We start from the raw sequence: 27,298 nt of genomic DNA on the forward strand, positions 1-27,298 counted from the left end.
TTTTTCATGACCAAATCGGGGTTCTTTCCACAGTAAAGCCTTTGGGAGCCATTTGTGGCATTACTGCCATGTATGTGGCAGTACTGCTGGAAGTATTCACTGCTAACAAGAAGATGTTTCCTGTCATGGTTACTGGAAGCTGTTTGTCTGCCTTACCTTTTTGTTAAAAGGACCAGATGCTTTGTCTTCTACTCTGTGTTGGTAAATCCTGGTTTGTCTTTGATTCTTCCCAAATTCTGCTGTTATGTAAGTAGGAAAGAGGCTTCCCAGGCCAAGAGGATGTTGATCTTTACTTGCTGTGCAAGGGAGTCCTTCGGTGTAAGGCACGTTGGTCAGGCTGGGTTGGCTTTGCTGGCCTCTGCGTAGCTAGCCCTCATGCAGTTTCTGCAACATTGCATGCAGTTGCATTGGCAAGTACTGTAGTGCAGTATGCTACGGCGCTCGTTCATCTGAGGGATCTGAAGTTGCATTTTGAATATGAAGTGCTATAGAGGGAGGTAGTTCAACTACGGAAGTTAGCTGTCTGACTTGTTATGTACAATCACAGATGGAGTTTGCAGCAGAACTGAGATGGAATCCAGATCTTCAACCAAAAGAGCTAACTTCTTGCAGGGGAATACAAACTTCTTGCACAGAATAGCTCTGCTGTGTGGTATTCCTTTGTAAAAACAAATGGACCATTTTTGAAACTACTGGGAATGAGTAAGGGGTTAATTGAGGCTGATTGGCTTTCCATTCTTGGGTGATCTTTGTAAAGAAGCATTGGTCTTTTTTGGTAGCCAAATGTCTGGTGTGTTCATCCCCATCCCCCAGCGTTAAAAATAATGACTTCAGCATGCACGTGGATTTGTGTGCATCTACTGTATGTAACTTGTGTTCTACCCTAAAAGGTAAAAATGGGCATCTTTTTATCCAACAAATAGTCTTTGGATAGGCATGTCTATTTGCATGCTTTAAGTTTTGCAACTGCTTATTGTAAATGTCAGTGAGGAACTTTCTCACAGTCAGTGGAAGTGTGTGATATAATCCAGAAATCAACTTTATTTTACACATGATTATCAGAAGCATTCCCTGACTCCAGTCTGCTGTTCTTTTCTAAGCCATAAATTTGCACAAGGGTTTCAGGAGATTTATTTGAAGACAAGCAGATATTACACAGGTATAGCTTGGCCTATAGATAGTTATTGACACTGCCTGCATGTGATACCATAGCTTCACTTATTTTTAAATTTGTTATAAAAATAGCACATGCTGTATCTGCAAGAAGAACATGATGTGTATTATATCACTTCTGTTGGGCTCTGAAAAATGAACTATAAGTTCATGTGTGTGGGGGTAAGTTATCACTGTTTGCCTGCTTGATGTGTTCTGTAAACTGTTGAGGACAGGGTTGACCAAGGTTCTGTGTATTTTGGGCTTTTGGTGACTGAGTAGTTGCAGCACGTCACTGTGGATTCAAAGCTGTGAGTTTGAACTTCCTTGGGTGCGTTGTCCTTATCGGTCATTGGGCTGAGGAAGAAGCTCCGTTGCAGCTTGCTCTGCCTGTGTGTCATTAAAGCAAACCACTGTCAGTAACTAACTGTGGCAGCCTTAATACTGGTTTGGTTTGGAAAAGTTTTCAGTATAAGACTTCTTAATTAAGATTCACATCACATTTCTACATAAATTTTGTACTGCCTTGTCTTTGGGAATGCTGTGCCTTTATGGGTCCATCCTGTCAAATATCCTTCACCTGCCTTTCCCTTTCTAAAGCTTAATCCTCCCTTATCATGTATGAATGTTTGTGTAGGCTTAAGCATTTCAAGAAAGAGAATGTCTTATGTGTTTGTACAACTCTCACTACAGTTGGACCTCTGCTACGGAAGCAGTCAGAGCAGGTTTGTGCTGTGTTAAATTTGTGGAACTTAACGTGCTTATAAAAATAAAACTTTGCGAATGTATTTCAGAGCAGTTGCCAGTTGTCCCTCTTGTTCATGTTTTTTAATTCCCTCATTTCTGCATAGGTAAATGAATTCTGCTTTGTCACTAGTAGTAAGTATGCAAAATACTTAAGATTTCCAGAATGCTTTACAGACAGTATGTCTTGCTCACACCCTCTTCTGCAGCTGATATGACTAACTTGTAAACTGAAACTAGAAGAATAAAAGAAAACTAACATTGATTGAGTTTCATTATATTAACACTTTGCATAGTTTAGAAAAGGAAAGTAGGTCACTTTCCATTTCTAATACCCTGCTTTATACTTTGCATAAAAAACCAACAGCTGGATTCCAGGCGTTTCATGGAAAGTTTATACATTTCCCTGTAAATCTGGAGTTTAATCATATGAGCATTTATAGAAATTACAGGGGAGTATTATTGTGTTTTTGGCTTAGATGTTTCTTCAAAATCTCAGCTGCTTACACCAGTGATGTGTTTTGGGTGCACACAGCTACACTAACTTCTGAACTCCGTGGTTTTGATCACTGCTTATAAATAAGTGACTATGCTCAGCCGCCTCTTGCTTGTTTTTCTGCACTATTGCGCCTGTGTTATCTATACTCAGTGCTGAGGAGTGAAGAAGTAAATGGTTTTTCTCTTCCTGTAGTTACTGAAGTTGGATAATTGAGCATTTGGTTCTCATCACTGTGCCTGCACAATGAGTCAGTCTTTCTTGGTTAGGTTTGTTCCTCAGGCCAAGATTCATGTGATATTTCCCCTTTCAGGGCCATCAGATTAGTCACTGTTAGAAATCTTCTTTTAAAAAATAAATTGCACTGCAGGTTGATGCCTTGCTTACCAGTTGCATGCTCCCCCCCCCCCCCCCCCCCCCCCGGCTTGTTGTTTTGAGTTCAGCAGCATCGTTATATTGAAAAATGTTTTATAGTCATGGTAACCCATGTATTATTGGAGTCCCACTGAAATTAGCATATTAAATTCAGGACTCTTGGTACTAGCAAGGAATTGGCTATAAGGCAGGTGAATTTAAAATAGTTCAGTGTGCTGAAGTACATCTAGCTTAAACTTGGGCTTCCTTCATTATGCTGTTAAGAACAAAAACTACATTGCAATTGTGGTAGTAGCTTGAACTTTATGAAACATGTAAATTTAAAAAAAACACTGGTAATAACAAAAATTATTAACATGGGTGGCCTCTTATCATGATACTTGAATCAAACTTGAGGTATTTGGGGCAGAAACTCTTCTTGCCGAATTATCTGCACCTGGAAATGTTTGCTGGAGCCAAGGTCCGATGGAGGTTTCAAACATCAGGACAGAGGCAGTTTCCGGTCCCTATTATGCAATATGTTGTTATGAAGGCTCTTGAAGTTCTTTATCTTGGTACTAGAAGACTTTAGGGGTGATGGTTCATTATGGGAAATAGCAGCCTGAAAGACTAACCCAGCAGAAAATGTGAGGTGCCTAGATCAGAAGTAGGAAGAGATAGGGGAAAATACGTACTGTGTGGTTGTAAACATTTAACCTGGACATTGATGTTAGCTGGCTAGGCCCCTTATCTAGTCAATTTGAACTCGTTCAAATTATGATGCAGAAAACCAGTTATGTTCGTGCCCTGAATCCTCTTACACAGGAGTCTGCGTGAACAGCAGGTGCTAATGCAGACACCTCAATTGTGCAGAATGTTGCATCGTATGAATATCCCCGGGAGCAATGTCTGGTTTGTGCCGTGAGAGAGAGTCAGGTTTATGATAGGGTGGAGGATTGGAAGCTGTTGAAATAAATGGTTACAAACACTGTCATAGTTCATAGATGAAAGCCTGAGTAGAAGGAAAGATGAATTCATGTTCCACATTAAACTTTGATTCTGGCTCTTTTGAACAGCATTATTTTCCATCTTGTAAGGTCTCAACAGTATTTTGATAGGAAAATGATCATGAAGTGGGCAAAGGTGCAGACCAGCGGGGTAGAAAACGAGATTATCTGTAGAAAGGTCAAACTGTTTTTTTTTTATTATGAAGCTTTTTGTGGTGGTCTCGTTCTGTCTCCGGTTTTCAGCCGATTCTTACAGATATCGGACAGTCACAACCATTATAAGTATTAGTTCAGATTGTTAGTTTTCCTTATATTCTGTGTGAGACAGATGCATGTAGCGTCTAAACAGACATTAAAAATTCAACTTTGGATGAACTTTGTGGGTGTGGATGAGCAGCTCGTAGGGAATGCCCAGCTTCCAAAAATCATTGGCAGTTTTGTAAAATGCTCAGCCTCTGGGTGACTACCTACAAACAAAATTTATTTTTGAATCTTGCTCCCATTTCTATAAGAATAACCACTGAAATCACAGACCTGTGTTTCTTTGAAGTTCGTTTGCTCCTACTGCATTGGCTTCCTCTGGAAGACAACATGACCCTGTGTTTTGGCAGTTACTTCCTCGGTGCAGAGATGAGTATGTTGGATTAAAGCGTTAGCTGAAGTGAATTGGCTTGTATATGGTGAGATGGGAACCTGTGACTTCAGGTGAAGCAAGAACAAGTGAATGCTTAGGTATTCCTTTGTGGACGTGAACTTCATTTGCTTGAAAGATCCTTCCCCCAGCTGCCACCGCTCAGGAGACTGGGAACTCAGACGGGGGATTTCTCACTTGTTTTTTACAATTTGTTTTTCTCAACATGGGTCAGTCAGTCAGTCCCATACACTGCCCTAGATTTGTGGGTAGAACCTTAGAGCTTGTATTTAAAAATAATGTGGTGCACTGTCAGCCTGCAACTAGGAAACTTTGGAAGACTTACACTTAAGTCTATTCATATGCACATATTTCAGACTTGCATGGACTTCAGCACTGTGAGAATGGACACTGTTGGGAAAGGGGAAACATTACTATTACCATTATGCTGTAACTCATAAGCAAAGAAGCTTAATGATACTTTTCAATTTGTATGAAACTGAAAGAAACAATTTTAACATTTTTGTTTTCTGTTTTTTCCCCTCACTCCAGAATGAAGTGGCCTATTTAGATCCAAAATTGTTTCTGCATTTCTTCAGTACTTCTTTACTTTCCCTATCACATATACTAGCTAACCGTTCCTTCGTTATTCCGCTGTCATCAAGTCTGAAAATATTTTAGGATGTTCTTAAAACTTCTCTTGCTAAACAGTGCTTCTGGCCATCAGTGTGTTCCTCTAACATCATCTGCTCTTTCTCTTTGTGAAGAATCTTTGGTTGCCTTTTGACTCAGCCTTGGGAGGTGGAAATGCAGCTTGTCCAATATAGCTCAGCTTGCTAGTCGAGCAGTCTTGACTGCTACTGACTCTGTTAAAAGACCACTTTAACGATAGAGGATGTTGAACAAGCACTAACCAGAGAGGGGGAAGGAATATGCCTTACAAGAACCCATGGAGAACACTGATTGTTTAAACAAATAATGTCTATATAATAATAATGCCACATTGGAATCTGAAAATACTAGATTAGCTGAATGTTATATGTGTTGTTTTTGTAAGGTGGGAAGGCATAGTTTGTTTTGAGAGAAAGCTTTTAGCTGCTTCTGATATAAGAAGAAAAGGTACTTTCATAAAGTCATACCAAAATACACCCGTTTTTCTTGAAGTATACTTAATATTTGAGTGGGAAAACCACTTCTGTCCTTGTAAAAACAAGAAAAAATTAAGAAACTGAGCAGATAGAATTACATAAAAATGCTTGCACTTTGGAGATAAGTTATTGCCTGAATTTCTGTCAATATACTTTATCTTCATGCAGCCCAGGCAGAAGGACTTCTAGCACGTGTCTCTGCTGAGCCCTGTTAGACCTAGTGGAGCTGTGGTGGTGGGCTTGCAGAGTGACCGATTGGAGGTGACAGCTCAGCATGTCAGAGCGTTCAGAAGTAGTCTGTAAAGAGCAAACACAGAAGATCGTGGTAGCTGACATTGTCCTTTCTTCCCTATACCTAGGTCAGCTTGTCTTCAACTATATTTTCTAATTGAAAATTTTATTTGAGCAATGACTCAGGAATCCTGTGCTGATGCGTTTTAAAAAAATAAATAATTCTTTAGTAAGCCCACTGACATGGCAAATTGAATGTTTAGGAACTTGGATGGCAACGGTCCAGTTCTGTCAATGTGTGGATGTTCTGTAACTCGATGCTGCTAGAAATTCTTGTGGCAAACTGTGTGGTGGCCAGTAGCTAAGGCAGTATGGGCTAGGCACGTCGTCCTCTTTCTCTGCACGGAGAAATCAATAGGTCTGTAGATCAGTTGCAGTGCATCCTTGCTCATTTGCAGTCTTCAGAGTTTAATTGCACAGCACTGCACACTGGCAAGTGATCGCTTGTTAGTCAAGCTGAAATACTTCTAAGCATCTTAAAATGTCGTAAGGAGAGATGCTGTTGGTTTTGTTCGATTAATGGGACTGCAAGCTAGCAACAAAAAATCGGCAGCATCTACATAAAATCTTGTGCGTTGTCAGCTTGCATCTGTGCAATACAGGGTGTTCAACAGTGAAATGAATCTTTCTTTGAAGTAATTTTAAATATTTTTAAAGTCCACCAGCATGGAAAAGTCATCGATAGATCATATAAAGCACCAACCTTAGGAATGAGCAAGTGGGATTTATTTTTGTTTAACCCTACTGGAAAAAGTGCAAAACAAATGTGAATGATTTTGATAATGTCCTAATCCAAGCATTCTGTCCAATACAGAGGTGTGTTTGCAACATAGCATTTGTCAGCCACCTAAGACTGCAACTAGAAAGTTATCAGTTTCCTTAAATGAATGTTTTCATTCAAAACCCATCTATAAGCACAGGCTGAGAACTGGTTATTATCACATTTTTCTTAAAGATTTTCCTATTACATTGGTCCTTAGTACACACAATACTCTTTGTGTATGAAGAAACACATGAAGAATATCTGGACTAATGAAATATTGAGACCATGCCAAGTTTGAAGTAGTTGTAGTCTTGCTTTTTACTGGGTTTAAGGGAAGCTGCTACTTAGTGCAAGTTTGGAGGAGGATGTTTCTGAGTTTGGATCTTTACATGGAAAAATGAATTTGATCTTATAGGAAAGTACCTATTTTCACTGTTTTTGAAGAAAGGCTAAAGTAAAGCAAGTTGGAGAGATTTCGAAACCTTTTTCTTTCCCTCGTGATGATTAATTTTGTAATAGGAAGAGTGTTCTGAATATGGAGGAAGACACTCTTTGCTCAGTTAATTCCTAAACTTTAGGTGGTTTTCAAGATTGCCTTGAACTGCTGTGCTCTGAGTCACCCTGTTTCTCAATAGCTAGGTTTTATTTTGGTTTTGAACACTGTGAGGCCAAAGGGCCAAACTGAACTTGATCTAAACTTGATCCTGTGAAACTCTGGTTAGTGAAGACATTTCTAAATAAGTAATTCTAAAGCAAGAGCAATTGTGGACAACAATCATTAGAGGAAACAGTTACGGTTTCTTAACATTGCCGGTAAAGCTTCAACTTTTCAGCAATCACTCCTTTTGTTACTAGTTTTTAATCTAAGCAAAACATAACCTTTGGCAGATTTATATTTTTCGTGTTGCTGTAAAAGTTTTTAGTGTCACTTGTTGTGATAGAAGTGATTAATGTCCTGGAAGAGAGGGGGCATCATTCCTTTTTCATTGTGTTTTTTTTTTTTTTTACGCAGCTATAGCTTTTTGATCTACACTTAAAAAAAATGGGTTGTACATAGATAAAAATTGTCCTTTTTTTTGATCACCTGGCTTTTGGTTTTGTGTGTGAATAATATAAATGAATGCAGGCAAAAATAGATACTTCTTTTTGCTTATGCTGGTGTTTGTGAGAACATTACTTTTGTTCTTTAGCAATGACCAGGCTCCTTACTGTAGAGCAACTATCTTAAATTATCCTAAAGTACAAATACTCTCAAAAGGGAGCGGTTGAATTGTTGTTGGATTTTGGTCATGTCTTGTTTGATGCTGTAAATCATTTGCTTGTATTTCCTGTCTCATACTGTTCTTCTAAAAATAACTAAGCTCACTCGCTGTTTCCCCAGCGCAGCTCCATGATGGAATGGCCTGTGTGAAGTTACTTCCTCTCAGCTACTCTGCCCCTCCTGCAGCCTGAATCCTCTCCCTCATGGCCTCCCGCAACAGATGTTCAGTGACTTAAACTTTGCTGAGAGAAGGTCTTGTATAACTTTAGGAAGCTGATGTTCTTTTTTAAAAAACAACAAAACCAAACAAACACAACTAAAAACCGAATGAAACCAAGCCCCCGCCCTCCCCCCCCCCCCCCAAAAAAAAAAAACAACACACGAAACAACAACAAGAAAACTATGAAAACCTGCAAAAGCCACCAATCTAAACGAAGGTCACAGTTCAGAGGCACAGACAACCTGTAGCCAGTCCCTAACGTTACTGAAGCTGGTAGGAAAAACCTCAAGAGCTTCTATCAAATGCAGCTGGGAGGTTGCATGAGCTTTGTCTTGATGCAAAGTATTACCTTCACAATATAAGCTGGATTGAAAAATAGTACATGGGGAGCTGAGTCTAGCATTGTATCAACACAGATAGAGTTTGGTTAATTCATCATTTTTTCTGCAGAAACACAAGAAAGTCACATCAAAGAAACTTGGAATGCTAACCCCAGAGTGCCACAGGAAAACTGAATTTGAATGAAAACTCCTTGAGAACACCTTTTTCCTGGCAGTATCCTACTTTGAAATGATCTCTTCCAAGGGTCCTTTTACAGAAGATAGCTTCAGTCGTGTTAAAAAGCAGCTGGGCTGTACATTTTTTATTTTGTGGGATTAAGTTACTGTCCTAAGGGAATCTTTAGAGGAAGCCGATTCCTGCTGTTAGACCGCGATATTGGCAAGTAGCATGCAACCAGTTACATTAATGAGTTGAGGAGAATTATGCTTCTCCTCTTGTACAAACTAAAATCTTAATTTTGCAAGCAGCTCTCATGGAACTTGCAGTATATACCTCTTTCCTCTCAGCCCTGGGATTTGATTAACAGCCCTTGTGCTGTAAGCACTTAAGTACTTGAGATCATGACAAGATCTTTTGAGCCTTCTCGGTGTTTGTTGCCTCTTACAAGAAAAGTAAGGCTGTCAGCCTGCAGCTTCTCATTGCTCTCCAGTGAAAATATCCTCAGCCGCTTCTGTTATGCCCACAACAGTAAAGACAAGATATTTGGACAGTTTATTGGACCTTCAGGGCTGCAAAAGGAGAACTGGGATGTCTGTTCACACGCATATAGGAAAGAGGGCATTTGGCTACCAGCCATTCTGAGTGATAGGTTTGAGTCTGTCCACTGTGGGGGCTATAGCTATTGAGGCATAGCTGTTGTTAGAGCTGATAGAAAGGCCTGTCACGTGCTGCCTCAGAACAGGTTTCAGAGCAGAGGAAGATCTATATGAAGGTTCCTAACTGGTATAGAATAAGGTTAATCATGTGAGGGGAAAGGGTGGTAGTGTAGTAGTATGGCACCGTGTGCACTGATGAAGTGGATTGTGCAGAAGGGATTTTAATGGATGCCAAATGTTCCTGTCACTAGGCTGTGAAGGGAGTAAAACTCCACTGTAAGAACGAGGTCTAAGTAGATATGAATAGTTTTTGGCACAGAGATATCGGCTGGTGGTGGTCTTCAGTTTAGTGCCAAAGGATTTGGGGTTGATCCTGCTTATTGCCCCTAAGCCAAGAGGGTTTCCACATGATGCTCTTGTCTAAAAAGTTGTAATTAATGTAGGGTGCTTTGTTTCCTTGCTGGTTACTTGCTGAAGCAGCCCTAGCTGTGGTATTAGGTTGCTCTGGGGTTGTTGCTAAGGCCCAGGTTGTCAGTATTGTTTTGTTGAGGAGGTGCTTTCCCCGAGTCTTCTAATGTGATGATCATTTCACGTGGAAAGAGGCTGGCAGGCAAGGGCTTAGATTAAGAAGAGGTCATCTAAAAATCTCATTTTCCAGATCATCAAAATCTGTTCACAGATGGCTATTTTTGACCTGGTTTAGAAATCTAATGCAATCTGTCTCTCCATGAGAGCAAAGTGTGTGTATGCACACATAAATACCTATGGTTAGAGCAAAGAGAGATTGTTGGACAAATAGTGTTTCTAGCCACGTCTATTTTAAAAGAAATCTCATTTATTTAATATATCAATTTTCTTGATTAGATATTTATGAATTTCATGTGTTTTTCTTATTTTCAGGCTGTGTGACCTATATACATAGGTGGAGGGGAGAGAACATTTTTTGACGCTCAGTTTATATTGCCTAAAAAGTGTTTATTGTTTTTAGGTTACTACAAAAGTACACAGGAATACTAAACTACTTGCATAACTCCATAGTCGCACACTGGGTACACCGGTTCTTGGAACTTCACATTTTTTAAATTTTTATTGCTATTTTCCTATTTGGAAAGGTAAAAATGAATTTAAACTTTTGCTTCTGAGAGGTACACACAGTATATCTACGTATAGGAATTATATACAAATGTAGCTGTATATTCTGCTTTCAAACATAATGTTAATTTCACGTAATTATCATGTTGGCTGTTTAGTAACTGATGTGAACAGAAGTTTTCTAACTATGACCATTTTAATATTAAAACAGATTCTTTTAAAATATATCCCTCTTGAGGTATTGCAGTCATACCCCTCCCGTTATCCCCACCTCATCCCCCAAAAGGACACCTTGCAAAAAACCGAACTGCTTTCTCAACACTGAACATGAATGCAACTGTTTCCATTTAGTTCAAATTCATGCAGAGGCACAAAAGTTAATGTGCTGCTAGGTGTTTCTGCATGTTTTAGTCAACACTGGGTGGTATTATATTTCTGTTTTAATTAAAATTACTTTAAGTATTGATTATAAACTTGCTGGCATCTTGATATTTTACATATATGCTGAGTTTTGTGCATGAGGAGCTTTTTAAGCATAAATTGTGATAGAGAATCAGAGCTGTGTGTGTACACACATTTTCCTTTTTCTGTTTTTGCTTTGTCTATGGATATTGAAGGAATAATGCTTTTTCAGAAGAAAGAAAACTTGAAAGGAGTGCTTGAGATAATTTTTTCAAATTCCAGCATCTGTATTGGTATAGAGAGCTTAAGGGAGAACAGGAGAAGCTTTCCATTCTTGGCATGCATCGCTGCTCTGTTTTTGTTCTTGACATGCTTGCCTATGAGCTGCTTTGCAGAGTGTTTTCCTGAATATGGCAGAAAAAAAAGTGGATTGTTGTTGGTTTGGATACGTTGCCCTTTTCAGATTTAGGTATCTTGTTTCCGTACTCAAGTCTTTCAGCATGCTCCCTGAAGTCAAATGCTGCAGCATTGAAAGCTCGGCTGCTTTTATTGGGTTTATTTTTTGGAGGTAGGTTTTTGTTTGCTTGTTTGCTTTCTGAAGTAGTTTGGGAAATGATTCTCCCGTGCCATCTTGATAAAATCAAATATGTTGCTGCTAGAAGACAGTAAGCTAAATTTGTTGACACATTACAAAGTTTTCCTTAATGTGCTCAGATTGGCAGACGTGTGCTGGTGACCCAATGCTTAGAAGCACAGGAACAGCAAATTTTGTTCCAAAAGGTAGAAATAATGCCTGGCTGTCATGCATTCTCTGCTTTTCAGAAAATTGCACCTGGGGAAATAAGTCAAAAGCAAAGATGACACAATACCAAGTATCTAAATTCAATTACATACCAGATGCTTAAAAAAATTTAAGGTGGCAAAACTTAAGGAAGTGTATACGTGTACGTATATACTTGTTTATTCCTCGAAACATTTTGAAAGTTTTTCTTGTTTTTACCAGTTATGCTTCCAAGCATCTAAGCAGTGCTCTTCTCTGCCATAGGTGCAGGAGGGCCCTTTTTTCTTGCTTCTATGTTATTGCCAGTGTCTTAGCAGGGCAGGAATGTATAACATTGGAAGGAGCAAGGAAGATTAATATGGTTTTGAGTTTTTCCTTCCTCTTTTTCCAGCCTGTTGTGTTCCCTCAGCTTAGCTTGAGCTAGGCAGTCTGTGCTGCCACGGTAGTCCATTTTTAAACCATAGTAACCAAGTATTCCTGGGGAGAAGACAGCAAGTCAGTGAGGAATTCATACTTGTATAGTTTATTTTTTAAGACTTGTCCAAAATACCTAGTGATAACTTTTCCATAGCTAAAATCAACTTTGCTAGGTTTAAGTACTTAGAACTAAGTTGAGTGCATCACACGGTTAAATTAGGACCATGTATATTAGAAGTGCAGGGACAGAGAGAAAAGCTATTGCAAACTTGAACTGATTATTCTGCTGCTATGGCTCCAAATGGAAGCGCCTTATGCTCCAAAACAATGTGCTTGTGTATTTTAAATTGTCAAGGTCTTAGACATCTTAAGAAACATTCTGTTTCTTCTTAGTGGAAGTGAAAAACTGAAGGTTTTAAAGATGAGTGTGTTGACCTTTTGTCTGCAAACCCTCTCCAAACTCTCTAGCATACAGGTACTTCACAAATATGAAGGGGGGGGGAAGTGGAGCTGCCTCTTGAAAATACAATTGATGAAGATCTTCTATACAGACAGGTTAAGCGATGAAATTCTTGCCCAAATTAAATGATCTCATCAGCTCTGGTTGTTGAGAATATGGAAATGGTGCCTGACTGTATCAAGTATTCCAAGCTTTCTTTTTTTTCATTTCAGTAGTAGCAGAACCAAAAAATACTGATCAAATTGTTCAGCTTCATTGTAGATGGCAAAACAGTGCCACAGAGGGAACGTTTTTGTCTTGGAGGAATCTAAAGAGCAACCGAAGCTCTAACAGAGCGCGTTTGTTGACATAAAATGTCTGGCTAGAGAGCTGAGTCTTTAGCTATGCTTGAAAGCTTGACAAATTTTTCTTTCTCAACTGCTCAGTGCTGGAGGAATCTAAACAGCCATTGGCTGCTGCCAGCATTGGGAAGAAACTGTATTTTTTTTTTGTAAGCTCCTGCTCAAGACAGTAACATGATTAATATATTGGGTTAGTCAATTAATCCCTTGTTGTAGTCTCAGTGGTATTTCAGGGCTTTTTTCCAGTTTGAAGAAAGAAATTACTGTAAAATGTCTCCTTCATCTATCTTTCCTCTATGCCCTGCTTTCTGATATTGTGATGGTGGTGAGCTTTAATTTGCTGTACAGACTGTGCAGGCAGTCATTTTCTACCGACGCTAAATGGTGTCTTCCTTTGCATTGCATTTAGGTTTCAGTATTGTGGGCTTTTCTACTGTAAGTCTTTTAACAAAGAGAAGTGGGTTTTCAAAATACAGTTCTTACAGAGTGCTCTGACATGACTAAGTGTTAACTTTAAACGCTTAAGTGAGTGTTGTGCACTTCAGAAAGCTGGAAATCGAGATCACAAAATCCGGAATTGGTTTCACGTGTGTGCATTCGTCTTGAAGTAGGAAGTGGAGGAATGCAGAAAAAGGGAAACTGCATATTTTCTTGGTTTAATTTTCAGCTTGAAAAGTTTTGTCCCGTTCTCTTGGAAGAACCGTGAGAATAGTGTGCCAGCCCCAGAGGAAGACTTCCTTATCGTTCTGCTATTGAAGCTCTTCCTGTTGACACGCACAGTCGCTGTCTCTGGGGAGCTTCACCCAGTCATCCAGAAAAGAGGCTGGCTTCACAGGACTTTAATGTGAGAATAGATAAGAGAAATTTGGATGTTTGGTACTTGAGGAGAGGAGACAAACTTGGAGACCTCGGCATGTGAGGCTAGTACATTTGATTTGTAACTTGCCTGAACTCAAACTACCGAGTAAAAGTTGGGAGGTTTACCACAGCAGAATAGACTTCAATGCAGGCTGAGCAAGCCATCAACAATCCTCAATATATTTTTGGCTAGAGCTGCTGCAGTTAAACTATCGCTAACACTTCAGCTTCGTTTAAAGCCACATTGGGCAGCCAACAGATGTTCCAGTCACACCTTTGAATTACAGCGGAGACAGCTTTTTTTAATAGTGTGTCTCACAACTCTGAAGGAAGTGGGAAGAATGCTATCGAGTTGCATCAGCTGAGCTGAGAGAGCCAACTTATTTAGGAGAACACTGAAGTGAGGCATTACTGTCTGAAACAATGTTTTCATGTCCCTTTGCAATGCCTCTTTATACGTTCTATGGTTAGCTTTAGAAAACGTATGCATGTACGATCACCCACGTACAGGCTGTTTGTGAGAAGTGTGGATGTGTGGCATTTCCAAGGGCACATCATACGTCAGTTAGCAGAAGTGTGCGAACAGTGTGCCAGAAAGAGATCACAGGCAGGAAGACATGGACTCCTGTGTCGCTTCATGCCTTTCCTTTAAAGCCAAGGATGCAGGTTGGCTTAATCTTTCCTTGCTCTAATTCTTCAGTATTTACATGCACATGCATCAGAGTGCTGTTGAACAAATCTGCAGAAGGGAAAAAGTAGGTCTTCACTGAAGGTAGGGTTGAAAGAAGCAAGATGATTCTGTTAATAGGGTGAAGCTATTTGGGAGCTGGAGACTGGGAAAGGCATGTGTCTAGTGAAATGCACTTAGGCTGAGCTGCAGACATCCGATAAAAAGTTATATTTATTGTTGTCATTTAGAGTTCCCTTCTGTGCTGGCAAACAAACTGTGTTCCCTTGGTCTGTGCATTTTTATTTTTATTCTTATTCCTTTTATTTTTATTCTTATTCCTTTTATTTTTATTCTTATTCCTTTTATTTTTATTTTTATTCCTTTTATTTTTATTCTTATTCCTTTTATTTTTATTTTTATTCCTTTTATTCTTATTCCTTTTATTTTTATTCTTATTCCTTTTATTCTTATTCCTTTTATTTTTATTCTTATTCCTTTTATTTTTATTCTTATTCCTTTTATTTTTATTCTTATTCCTTTTATTCTTATTCCTTTTATTTTTATTCTTATTCCTTTTATTTTTATTTTTATTTTTATTCCTTTTATTTTTACTAGGAGAGAATGATCTAGTTCCCATGGTATGTGCTAATAATCTCCGGGTACTGGAAGAGTGAAGGTAAATAAGGCCACGTGCCTTGTAGACTTACGTTTAGTCATTCTTTGAGAGTTCTGTCTTTAGAATTAAATCACTCATCCACATAGTGCTGAGGTGCTTTAGCAAAGCCATGAGGAGCATTACCCAGTTTCCTGTCTGAGAGTTTCGATTTTATCAGTCTGCCAAGGAAATTTAGTGCTCAGCTTTGGTTATTAATGGATATGTAGAGGGGAAAGCTGTGGTTTTAGTCTTGTTTCGTACGCTTGTGTTTTGTAGTCTCTTGGTTACCCTTAGTTCCTCAATCCTCTCTCTCTCTCCCCCCTTCCCCCCCCCTTTTTTTTCGTTAAATATAGGATACATACGTGTTGCAGTTTTGAAACAAATGTTTATTATGAAGAATATTCATGACTTACACAGTACCTTTGTGCAAGGACCTTAGGCAGCTTCACAAGTGCTAATTACCTTATTGAAGTGCTTTGAAGTCCAACGGGTGGTGTAAGGCTGTTGGCTGTAACTAAAGTGACTTTTCCATCTCCACATCTGTGGAGAGCTGTGGAGCTGGGGTCGGTTCTCATTTGCTGTGTTCTGGTAATGCCTTCAGGGTAAAATCAGTGGGCTGTATCAGAAAGCTTTATTACCATGTTGTATTGTGTTCCTGGTATCTTAGGGGAGGACTGATCAAAACCTAAGCACAAATTTGGAAGGAAGCAGTATGCACCCAAATATATGTGAATAAATCGGATGCAACAAACTATTGAGTTGTTGCTGACTACTGCTGAGCTCTAAACTCTGACTCTCAGGAGCTGCTGCCTTGGAAACAGAGTACTGCTGCTCAGTTTAATAGAGACTTAAGATTTGGGAAGAAAAATACAATGTAATGCTTCTCTTTGTCCATGTTGCTGACACTGCATTAGTTGACAGATGACTAATTTATGGTTAGCATTTTAATATGTAATCCTTCTGGGTTTTTTCTTTTTTGTCTTTAGGCGAAGCCAAAAATCTTCCTATGTATCCGGGGCCAAACAAGATGAGGGATTGCTACTGTACTGTAAACCTGGACCAGGAAGAGGTTTTCAGGACCAAAATAGTGGAGAAGTCGTTATGGTAACAAATACATGTGTACACTTTCTGTTGACTCTTCTCATTCTCTGCTTACTATGTTTGTTTAATGTTCCAAAGATCCTTTTTTGGGGGGGAGGAGGGAGGATGAATATGATCCTACTTCCAGTTTTAATAATGCTAGTTGTAGAACTATTAATGTCATGATTCCTGTCTGTATATACGGGAAAATGTCTTCACCAAGGCAAGCCATATTAACTATTTTCTTAAGCATGTACAGCCAGTGCTCCTTTCTTTCTGCAATATTTGTTTTGAACTTCCCTAAGCTTTTTAGATCTCAACTTAGGAGGGAGCACTGAAATCATTTCGCATCTATCTATGCTTAGAATTTTGCATTGGTCTAGGTACCTTACTGGGTGGAGTTAGGGATTTTTTTTTTTTTCCTGTCATGAGGCTGCAACTGAAAGGAGAGGTTTGAACATAAGATGCCTGTCTGATTATCTTGGAAACTTCCTGTGAGATTGTAGAAGCCAAATGTAGAATGAAACAGAACAAGAAGCGTGTAGCAAAAGTTTAAAATGCTTTCTCCTGGAAATCCCCAAACATCAAAAAAATAAAGGGAACAAATCTGGGCATATACATATACTCTGGCAAGCGAGGCTTTTTTTTTCAGTTGAGGGGAAAGTAGCAGCAAGGAACAGTCAAGTTTATACCTTTTATCTTAAGATATAAAGTGGGAAAAGAGTGATAGTTGTGTAATACAGTTAGGTATTTGCTCTTTTGTCTTGTTATTGCAAATAATTTACTGTGGGAAGTAGCCCTAGACCCCACCCCAACCCCTCAGAAGTACTTAATGCATTTAAGAATCTGAGTCTCAGTAGCTTGAAGTGGGATTTATTCCCTTAAGTCACTTTAACTGTTCTCTCACATAATTTTTTGTCTTCTTTAAGTCTTTATTCCTCATCTTATATTCTGATGTGCTGTACTGGGGTCCATAATGGAGACTTTTGTTTCTTGAGGCATTTAGATTGGCTAAACATAATTAGAGTGTTTTTGAATGATGATGCTAACACTTTCTTCTTTGTAGTGTACTGTATTTAAAAAAAAAAAAAGTGAAAAAGCAAAGACTGATCCCTGTGTGCATTTGTTTGGGGTTTTGGTTGTTTGTTTTTGGTTTGGTTTTTTTGGTTGGTTGGTTTTTTTGGTTGTGTTTTGGTTTTTTTTTTTTTTTTTTTTTTTTTTTTAGATAACTGACATGCAGTGTCCCTAAACCAGTTGTCCCTGAACCAGTTGTTTCTCTAAAAATGACTTTTTAACTCATTTAAATTCATTTCTGGGTCAACCAACTCTAGCCCTCCTGCTCACAACTAGAAGTCACACAGTGGGATTTTTGCTGGATGATCATTAGTGCTTCGTGGGGAAGTGGAAGGTGGGGAGTGGGGACGTATGAGAACAGTTGATGTAATTTCCTTGAACGAATCCAAGTATTTTTCTATTGAGAAAATAAACTCTTAATAGTAGGAATAAGCAACGAGTGTAATTCCTTCAGTGGGAAAAATTCCATCTGTCTTTAGATATCATTATAAAGCTGAAAAGGTACGTGGAGGCTGTGCAGAACTGGAAGGTTTCTGGCTTCCTGTGGAGCCAAGTTCTTTTCGTTAATTGAGGTGAACTCAGAGTAGAGCAACAGAGAGGTCTGGAAAACATAACCGATGAGGAAAGGTTAAAATATTGGAATTGTTCAGCCTAGAGAAGAAGGATGAGAGTAGCTCTAACTATGTAAATATATTAAAAAACAAAACAAAAAACCCAAACAACAAACCCCCCCAAAAACTTGAGAGGGAGGGAATTGCTCTGTATGTCCAGTATGGATATTGCAAGTAATAATGGACTTAAATTGCAGTGAGGAAGGAAGTTTAGGTTAAGTTTTATTGTGAAGAAAAATCTTTCTGTTGTTAAAGATTCTGAAGCGCTGGAATAGATTGCTTTCGTTTTTCCATATTTATTGCTGAAGGCTTTTAGCGGGTTCTATATAATCAGTCCTGACCAAAATATGGATCTTCCTGCTTTGGAACAGTGGTTGGCCAGATGACCTCTCAAAATCCCTTTACGGTCCTATTTTCTTTAATCTAAGGGTTGACTAAAGGTGATCTCCTTGGTTGTTGTTCCTTCTCCCAGTGAATTCCTGTCTTGTGTGGTAGTTTGCCTTGTCCCTCTGTGAGCTTGTATTTGCAAGCACTGCTTTTGAGAAACTTGCTTCTTCACAGTCCCTGAATATCCACTTACAGACATGGATATCCACTGAATTTTGTATTTATCCATATAGGTGTTTCTCTGTCCTTGTTTTTCTGTTGCATAAAAGAAAAGCAGACAAAAATCCCAAGTATGTGAATGGCAAAACTGGGATGTCTTCCCAATCTGTGAATAGGAATTGCTCTTACTTAGTGAGGCACACTCAAACAGCTACTTAATCTTTAATAGATGTAAACACAGTCATAAAAACAAGTGCGTAGACTTCCAGAGGATGATGTTTTTCAAATTATTTCAGACCATACTGCAGTTGCCTATTGTTTTTTGTAAGACTCTGAGATGAGCACATAGCTGAGGAGCCAGTCATGCTGTTACATTCTTTAATGCTCGTTTGTAAACTGATTCAACCCATTGAGTAACTGTGAATTATTGGGCTTGCAAGGCTTATGTGCCCTAACGCCTATGTAATTTGTATGCAGCAGAGAAATACCTGCTTTCATGTACGATGCTTCTTTGCCAGGCACTTGCCAACGAAATAGTGAAGTGGGTGTTGGGTCCCTTTTTCTGAGGTATTGCTGCGATATGCGATGTTAGATGGGAGCAGGGATGTGAAGCTGGGCCAACGCGTGACTAAAATAATCGACTCCAATGCCAGCCACGCAGATGTTCAGGCAGAATTGGGTGACACAGCCTTTGACTATAGTTTGAAGGGAGAACACTGGCTCTGCTCAGTTGTTCATGCCTTTTTTTCTATTTCCTATCGCTTCATGGCTGACACGGGGCTGGCTTGCTATAAAGTAAGTTTTAAGAATTGTCTGTATTTTCACTCTTACTGGTAACTCCCCCATCTTCCAGTAAGCTCAAAAAATGATTTTCATGTAGTCTATGACAAATAAGATGCTTTGTGTGAATGTCTGAATTGAAAGGTGTTTCATATGCAGCCCTAGCACTACTGACTGAAGCGATGTCTTCTCATTCAGATTTTTACTGGAGAAGCCTATCTTTTCCAGCATATCTGCATAAAATGACTTTATCTACATGAAAAGGCTTATAATTAAAGTCATGCTGAAATGCTGTCTTGTGTACTTGGGAATTCAAGGAGTGCTTGCTTTCCCCCCCCCGCCCCCCTTTTTTTTTTTTTCCTCCCCCCATTTCTTTTTACTCAGTTGATCTTCATGAAGCTTCTACTAAGCACTGTAGAAATGTATATTTTTCCAGGCAGGCCTTCTCCTGATGTAAAGCTTAAATAGAACTGGCAAATGGGAGAAAAGAAGCAGTTATCTCTCCTTCCCAGTGGGACTTGGATGAATGTCCAGTTCTGGCTTGCTTGGGATATCTGTGGCAGAGCCTTCAGACTCTGATTCATGATCTCCTGTGTTTGACAGTGGGACAGTGTAAGAAGTTGCCTCCTTGAGCTCTGTCCTAATCTTCTGCAACAGATTTTTATTTTATTAGGCTTCAGCAGAGGCATGAGAAGACAGCTGAGAGCAGTAACCTCTTAAATCAACAAAGCATGAATCATTCAGAACTCTTAACTGAACCAGCACATCCCGTTGCCCAGTCTGGTGCCCTTACCAGTGCTCTGAAGAGAATCTCTGTCAGCCTGATGCCCTTTATCTAAGTTTGCATCTCAGAAACTGAAAGCAGCCAGTATGGTGAACCTTAACTCCTCTGTTCAGCAGTCAGGTGGGACTTATAAATTACAATCAGGAACTTAAATCATTCCTGCCATCCAGCCTCTCTTGGCTTCTGTTAAACTGGATGGTGGCACCGCTGCCTTGTGCTGGCAGATTTGGAGGGCTGCTGTGAGGATAAATTGGTAGTATCTGACTGAAACAAATCAAGGGTTACAACATGGGCAGGCCTTTCTATGAAACCACAGAGCAGTGCAAAAGTACTGTTTATGTGGAGCAGTTCAGAGTCATCCGACTTCTCTGGGGATCTTTGGACAAGCACAGTGAACGCGTGGGTTGGTCAGAGCAAGCTCTCCAGGTTCCCAGGAAGAGAATCTTGAACTCTTCAAGCAGCACTGTTTTCATAAACTCCTTGGCACAAGCTTTTAGTAAATTCTAAGAAGGTCACATGCAAGTCATAAGATATGAGGGAGAGGTCAGTTAGAGCCAGGAATTAATACGCTTCTCTATTTTGTATTTGTTGTTCAATATTTATATTACCGTCGTCCACAAACGCACTGAATAGAATTGGATCCATTCCATATAACCTAGCAGAGATGCACGTGAAGGGACTTAAGTATTTTATGTCCTAAGGAACGTGTGTGAATTACTGTTTTTTTAAATGCACAGATCTACAACTTTTATTTAGTTCTGAGCTGCAAGTAGGGAGCCTGACAAGAATTTTGCCTATTAATTTCCTTTGCTGGACCAACTACTTAGCTTCCCTCATGAGTAGCTTCAAACTTCAGGCTCCACCATCCAGGACTTGTTCCTAGCTACAGATCTTCCCTGCGGATAAACTTTCTTGGCTTGTTGGCGTTAAGGCTGACTTTGCCTTTGCTGTTTGCATCAAATGTTTCCATTCACTTAAAGGGCAGGGTCAGCTGCAACAGGAAATCAAGGCAGCTTCTCAAATCATAGGTGAAGAATGGAAGGAATGCGACATCTCTAAATTTGTTTCAAGGATATGAATAAAGGCAAAAACTGTTGTACGTTACGAATCAAATGGCTGACAGCGTATGCTTTAGAGAGATGAGCCAAGCGTCTTGAGTCTGTGATTATTTAGTTCTCCTCTGTTTCACTGAGGAATTTTTCACATGCTAAACATAGTGATCAAAGCCTGAATGAAACAGCAAATGAAGCCAGAGGCACTTTCCCCACCCTCAGGTTTTGTTTTTTTTTTTTTTTTTTTGCTAGTCTCCAGTGAAGGTAACAGTGAGAACTACAAGTCTGCAGTGTGTGTGCTGTAAATTCATAGTTACGGCTGTGTTCTCTTTAACAAGAGGTTGCCGTGTCTTTGTTTTAGTATTAATTAGGTAACAAATTCAGTCAGTAGCTCTTAGAATTTTCTCTAAGTAGTTCTACTGCCATATTTCATGTTGTTATTTTTTAATTCTATGCTTGCTTAAACCCTTTATTTTTCTATGTTTGGAGTTCCTGGCTGCATAGCTAAACTTCTCTCGTGTTCTGATAACATCTTGGATGCAGGCCACTTCTCAAATTTTAAACACAAAGTTGTTTCCCTTAGTTGGAGCATTGCCAAAATTAGCTGTTGTATCTGAGTTAGTTCCATTAGCTACTTCCATATTCTTATGTTGCTAGCTCACCTCCTTGAAATAACAGCTTTCCCCAGCCTGGAGGCCTTAAGTACAGAGGCCTTGGGCTGGATGCTGTACCATGTTCTGCAGCTTCTCTCCTGCATGCTCCCAGCTCACTCCTCAGGGTGCTGTCTGCCCCAGGGCCTGCCATCTTCTGCACGCGACTACATCTAACTGTGGCTTGAGTTCCTAAGATCAATAGACTTAAATTCTGAAACACCCCAAGCCTTTAAGGGAAAGGGATACGATGGGTATGGGTACAACTTCAGCCTGGTCAGGGGTATTATTGAAAGCAAGGACTGTATGGTCGTGTAGGGAAGTAATACAGCTGGGAAGGGCGCCAGGAAGAGAAGCAAGACTTAATGGAAGGAGGAGAATGAAGTGAGCCTTGAGAACCAAGGCAGGGCTTATGAATGAGAGCGTTTATCCACATGAAAAGCCACCCATGTGAGTAACAATTGTTGGTGTTGTAGGCTGCTTTGAGTGATTAAAAAAAAAAAAAGTAAATGCAGCTGTAATGTGACTTCTGTTGTTTGTGTGTGTCGTCTTACAGAATATTTTGGGAGGTGACTAGGGGCCAAGCGGCTGCTGCTTAAAGTTGTTATAATCCCTGTAAGCCTCATTGAGCCAAACCAGCAACTGTCAAGTGAGGATGATAACTATAGCTCATGTGTCTGTCTCTCTCTTCTAAGCATAGCGCTGAGCAAATGCACACTGCTTCGTTTTTTCTCTGTGTAGTAGGGGTGGTTGTGGCTGTAACACAGCACTGGCCATCTGGGTATCTCTGCACAGTGACACGAGGAAAAATTTGCTTAGGCTCGGTGGATGTCTGGAAGACTGCAGCCTGCACTCTAACAGTGGGCATAAATGGTATGTTTGGATTTAGATGTTGCCCTCTATGCTGTATGCTTCCTGCTGCATGTCCTCTGCCAAATCTGTGCTTCAAATATAATACTAGGTATTTTTAATAAATTGTGTAAGGAAGCTGCTATGACATCTGCCAACTTTGGCTATTACAGAGCCTGTCTTACTTGCCTGTTGTCTTGTAGCTCTGTGTCTAGTAGGAGACTGAAGTGTATTCAGATTTTATTTGGCTTGCTGTATCTGCTTTGAATACACCTTCTCTACCCCCCCCCCCTTACATACGCTGCAAAGCATAGTATAAAATGTATTAGCCAAGTAGTAGAAAAAGCTTAGTAGTAGACACAAAGAAGTGTACTCCTTTGTACAGACTGATTTTGCTTCCTGCTCACATGGCGATGTGCACTCTGGTCTTCAGTTCATGCAGCAGGGATGAATCCAGTATTTCTAAACATTTTAAAGTAGTCAGAGGATGTGGAGTTGTCTGTGGCATGTTAATAGTCCTTAGTTTCAGTCACAAAAGCAGGGTAAAAAAAAAATCCATACACAAAGAATTCTGGTTTGAGGGGCTTCATTATTATTCATCATGCAACTCTCTCACTTCATCCACTGAAGTACTGGTGCCAAAACAAAACTGCTTTAGCGAATCCTAAGTATTGAGAAACAAGCACGAGGTTTGCAACACAGCCTGAAACTAAAGAAATGGTTCTACACTAAGATTTGTTTTACGAAGTCTCTTCCTCTCTGTTGATATTATTTGCGATGATTTCAGTAGATATCTGAAGGTATGGAATTAAAGTTGCAAGTATGCCTCTGGAGTTTAGTAAAACACGTAAAAGTGAACAAATTCTGAACCTTTTCTAGGGGAAGAAGTTCCCATTCATCATGTTTGAAATGAGGATTCTCTTCCTTATTTGCTTTCATTCCACTTGATCTACACAGTAATTTGTTTCTCTTCTCCTTCCCTGTCTCCTCCTGAAAATATCCATTGCCAAAACACACATTAGAAGAGATTCAAAAAAAGATACCTTGAAATGGGAAGGGCTCTAAGCTGGATAGCTGTATGTGAGTGAAACAGTACCTAGAGGGAAGGTTTTGGTGTTGATTTCCTGGTATTCCTGCTCCTGTGAGCATTCAGAACAAGCAAGTTTTTGGTGAGGGGAGAGTATGCCTGAAGATGCCAATCCATTCCACTATTCTTTATGCTTTTACTTGACTTTGATGTCTGTGTGTGTCTCCCCTGTCACGAGAGCTGTGGGAGCATCCTAGGGAAAGTGTCCTGAGGAGGGATCGATTAGTGTATGTGTGGGTGGTAGGGGCTGTATAAAAGCTGTGCAGTAAGAGAGCCCCGCGCTTCCCGAGAAAAGGACTGCTGAGGTGCAGCTTCCCTCCTTCAGGGGGAGGTGGTGGCTACATACCGGGAAAGAGATGAGAAAGGGGTGTGAAGTGAGGGTATATGGAGTAGAAGGCTACAGAGTCAGGCCCTTGTGTGGAAAAAAGCCTGCAGCAAGGGTTTAAAAATTGGTGCAGGTCTTTCTCTGTAGTTTCTAATCCTGTCAGGAAAACAAGAGACAGTGACTTAGGAACAAGCCCCATTTCATAACTAAAGATAGTTGATACCTGCACTGCTACTATTCTCATTGCTGTGATAGCAAAACTAAAAAGAAATCAGTAAAACTGTTCTAAATTTACTAGTCTTTATTGAAGAAGCTGGGTTTGAAAATGCTTTTATATTCAGCTTGGAAGGAGCTGAATTGCATTTACAGTGGAGGTCCACTGTTTCTGTCCTTGCAAGATCCTGCTTGCAGCAGTTATATCCCGTCACTTGTTTGAAGTCCAGAAGAAACTGAAATAATGACAACACTGGTCTTGTCCATGCGCGTCCATTGTGACCATACAGATCTGCAGCCTGCGCTGCAAGACTCCTCTTTGAATGATTAAAATTTCTTCTGAGTGTAGGGTTGCTTAATCTACAAGGAAAGCTTAACTCAAAACCTGGAAGTTGAATCTGAATTCACTTGGTTCTGAAAGATTCCCGAGTTTTCAGCCAGGCTAGTTCTAGTATTTGTTTTGGAGGATCTTGTCAGACTCCTGAGGGCTGTGTAGGCAGATGCTGCTACGTCAAAATAAAAGTACTCACTGAAGCCTCATCAGACTAATTCTGGTTTTTCGAAGAAAGGGGACACTGAGGGAGAGAGTTAGCTGTTCTTTTGGAAAAACCATTCTGGAGCCCTGGGGCTCACGCTCAAGGTAAGTTAGCTTGGGAGATAAATCATGGGGTTTGACTGCTGCGACCTCTTGCTCTTCAGGTCTGGGTGGGAGACAAAGCGAGTACTGTTCTGAAGAGATACATGGAGGAAAAGCACACATTTAAGTGGAAGGTGGAAGCATTTGTGTGGTTACTTTTGATTCCTTCAGAAAGAAAATACTGTTTCTGCAGAGCTACACAAGATGGGGGGGCAGGGATATCAGACTTATCTTGATGTGTATCCTTACAGTGAAAACTTTGCTGGCTAATTATTCGGTGCAGAGTGAGTGCACCTGTGTTGGAAATCTGCTTGCTTATATTAATTAAGAACGCAGCGCACCTCAGGGGTGTTACCTGAGTGATGCGAGGCTGTGAATCTAGAAGGGGTACAGGATCTCGGAGGGGGAAAGCCAAAAGCAGGACAAAGCTTCTCTTCTCTTGACAGCAGCCACAAATAATGTATCTGTGAAGAGCAGCAGGCGCTGCTCAGGCTAACAAGCCTTGTGCCTAAAAGTAGTGACCAGGTGTGGTCCCTGCATGGCTAAGTCAGCCTTCATAGCATTTCTTCTGTTAGTCAGTCTCTTTCTGATACCATGTGTTAGACTAGAAGCTTCCTGTTGTCCATTCTGCTTTTCTGAATCTCATGTTTGTTTTGCTGTGGTGTGGTCTTAGTTATCTTCTGCCCCTGACCACCACCAGTGAGAAACATTAATAGGGCACTTGCCAAAGGCCCCAGTTGTTGTCTCTTCCCTGCTCTTTCCCCCAGAATCAGCTGAGCTCAATTAAAGTATGCTCAGTATAAGTCTCACTTGGATTTACATTGCCTTTAGACTTCTAGTATGCTGAAGCTTCCCTCGTATTCTTGATAGAGAATTGGGTATATAATCCACAGTTCATTAAGTATCATTTCATTTGAAGGTCATTAGTGAGTAAATTCATCTGTTGTGTTCTTCCAGCAGAAAGGACAATTTTATGGCTGAACAGAGTATTAGGGCTCGGAACGATGCAAGTGTTTTGCATGTATAATGCACTAGATATTTGGGCAATGTTTATGCATTTGCATAGCCCCCTTGGGTTAAGCCTGTGCATGAAAACCTGCACCAAGTGACATGCGCAGAATGAGGCCCTTGGGGCTGCCAGCAGAAGCGTGGCTGCTGGGACAGTCAGATAGTTCCCAGTTCAGTAGAAGCTGCTTGTACCAAAGAACTCGGGTATTTTGTGTCTGTGTTGTAGGCTGCCGAGTTCTTGATTCCAAATAAAACCTCTCGGAGCATAATAGGTAAAGAGGACATAACCGAGAGTGCTGAATCAGAGGGGGTAGTTGGGCCAAACAGTCAAACCAGCTGCCATTTCCAGCTGTTAGATTTTCTCCCCTGCCTTCACAGTAGGGATGACTGAGTGGGGCTCACGTTGGTTGCCATAACTTATTTCAAGGAATGGGAAACCGTTTCAGTGGTGGAAATTTAACCTGTGGGTATGCCTTGGGCTTTGTTGTTTATCCAGTATGTGTTGTGCCACGTGACTGCTGGAGTAGTGACTTAATGTTCTTACTGAATATTGAGTGACTTCTCTGGACTTCATGAAATTAATGTGGTATATTGCCTTCAAACACAGAGTGGTTAGCTAATTTGCAGTGCCTGTGTGTTTTGAGTGAGATTTGTCAGCTAGCTCTTGAGGGAATGTGGCAATACTGGGGGAGTGTATTTTTACTGTAGGCAGAAATAGAAGCAAAAGCTATATGGTGATGTAAAATATCCTGAAAGAAGCCAAGGGAATGACCTTTCCTGACAAAATGCTGAAAAATTGGAAGTTAATGCAAGGAACTATTAATAATTTTTTTAATATCTAATTTTCTAACATAAAAAGCTGTTGATAATCGCTCTCTACAACTACCTGAAAGGAGGTTGTAGCGAGGTGGGGGTTGGTCTCTTCTCCCAAGTAACAAGCGATAGGACAAGAGGAAATGGCCAGGGGAAGTTTAGGTTGGATATTAGAAAAAATTTCTTTGCCAAAAGGGTGGTCAGGCACTGGAACAGGCTGCCCAGGGAAGTGGTTGAGTCTCCATCCCTGGAGGTATTTAAAAGACGTGTAGATGCGGTGCTTAGGGACATGGTTTAGTGGTGGACTTGGCAGTTGTAGGTTTATGATTGGACTTGAGGATCTTAAAGGTCGTTTCCAACCTAAATGATTCTACGATTCTATAATGATTAAAGCTACAGCACGATTCTGTGTCCTATTTTTGCACTTAGCCAAGACAATAAAGAGGTCTGTGTTTAAAAGGGGAAAAAAAAAAACCTGCTGGCTTTTGGCCTGTTGGAATTAGATTTATTTTTAAGTCTACATCTGCAGCGCTTGCTGTATTTGTCTATATGACTCAAATTGCATCCACCCATTTAGATCTACTGAAGCATGAATGGCTTGGAATGAAAAAATCTGTGTAAAATGGTAGACCTGTCAATGAACAAATAATGTTGATATATGCTTATAGTTCTTAAGAGTAAATCCTTCACCATATAATTGGATAGAGAGAGACTGAAAGGGTTGCTGTTAGGTGTCTGAGGTGGTTTGGTTTTTTTTTCCATTTAAATTGGTAGGGTCCAAAGAAAGCCCCTTAAGTCTCTAAAGAAGAGCTTTTCATGCTGAGATAGTATTTTTTTTTTTTTTTTTAAATCTGGTCTTACTGTAAAAGAACTTATTTTATACAATTCC

The 27,298-nt window shown here is 40.0% G+C and overlaps 1 protein-coding gene across 4 annotated transcripts in view; it reads left to right on the forward strand.

Annotated features, from left to right (window-relative positions):
* The window catches only part of RASA3 (RAS p21 protein activator 3), a 181,376-nt gene that overhangs the window by 69,820 nt on the left and 84,258 nt on the right, over positions 1 to 27,298 (forward strand). For 3 of the 4 annotated variants that reach the window (XM_087758475.1, XM_087758474.1, XM_087758473.1), the window contains one exon: positions 15,887 to 16,004. In XM_087758475.1, coding sequence (XP_087614601.1) covers positions 15,887 to 16,004 — 118 coding nt within the window. Of the gene's footprint in view, positions 1 to 14,860; positions 14,922 to 15,886; positions 16,005 to 27,298 lie in introns of those variants that run through there. The other variant, XM_087758477.1, reaches the window with a different exon arrangement.

This window comes from Nipponia nippon, unplaced genomic scaffold (assembly GCF_047370975.1).
Source record: "Nipponia nippon isolate SJK-2023a ecotype South Korea unplaced genomic scaffold, ASM4737097v1 scaffold_2, whole genome shotgun sequence".
In the NCBI taxonomy this organism is placed as follows: Eukaryota; Metazoa; Chordata; class Aves; order Pelecaniformes; family Threskiornithidae; genus Nipponia; species Nipponia nippon.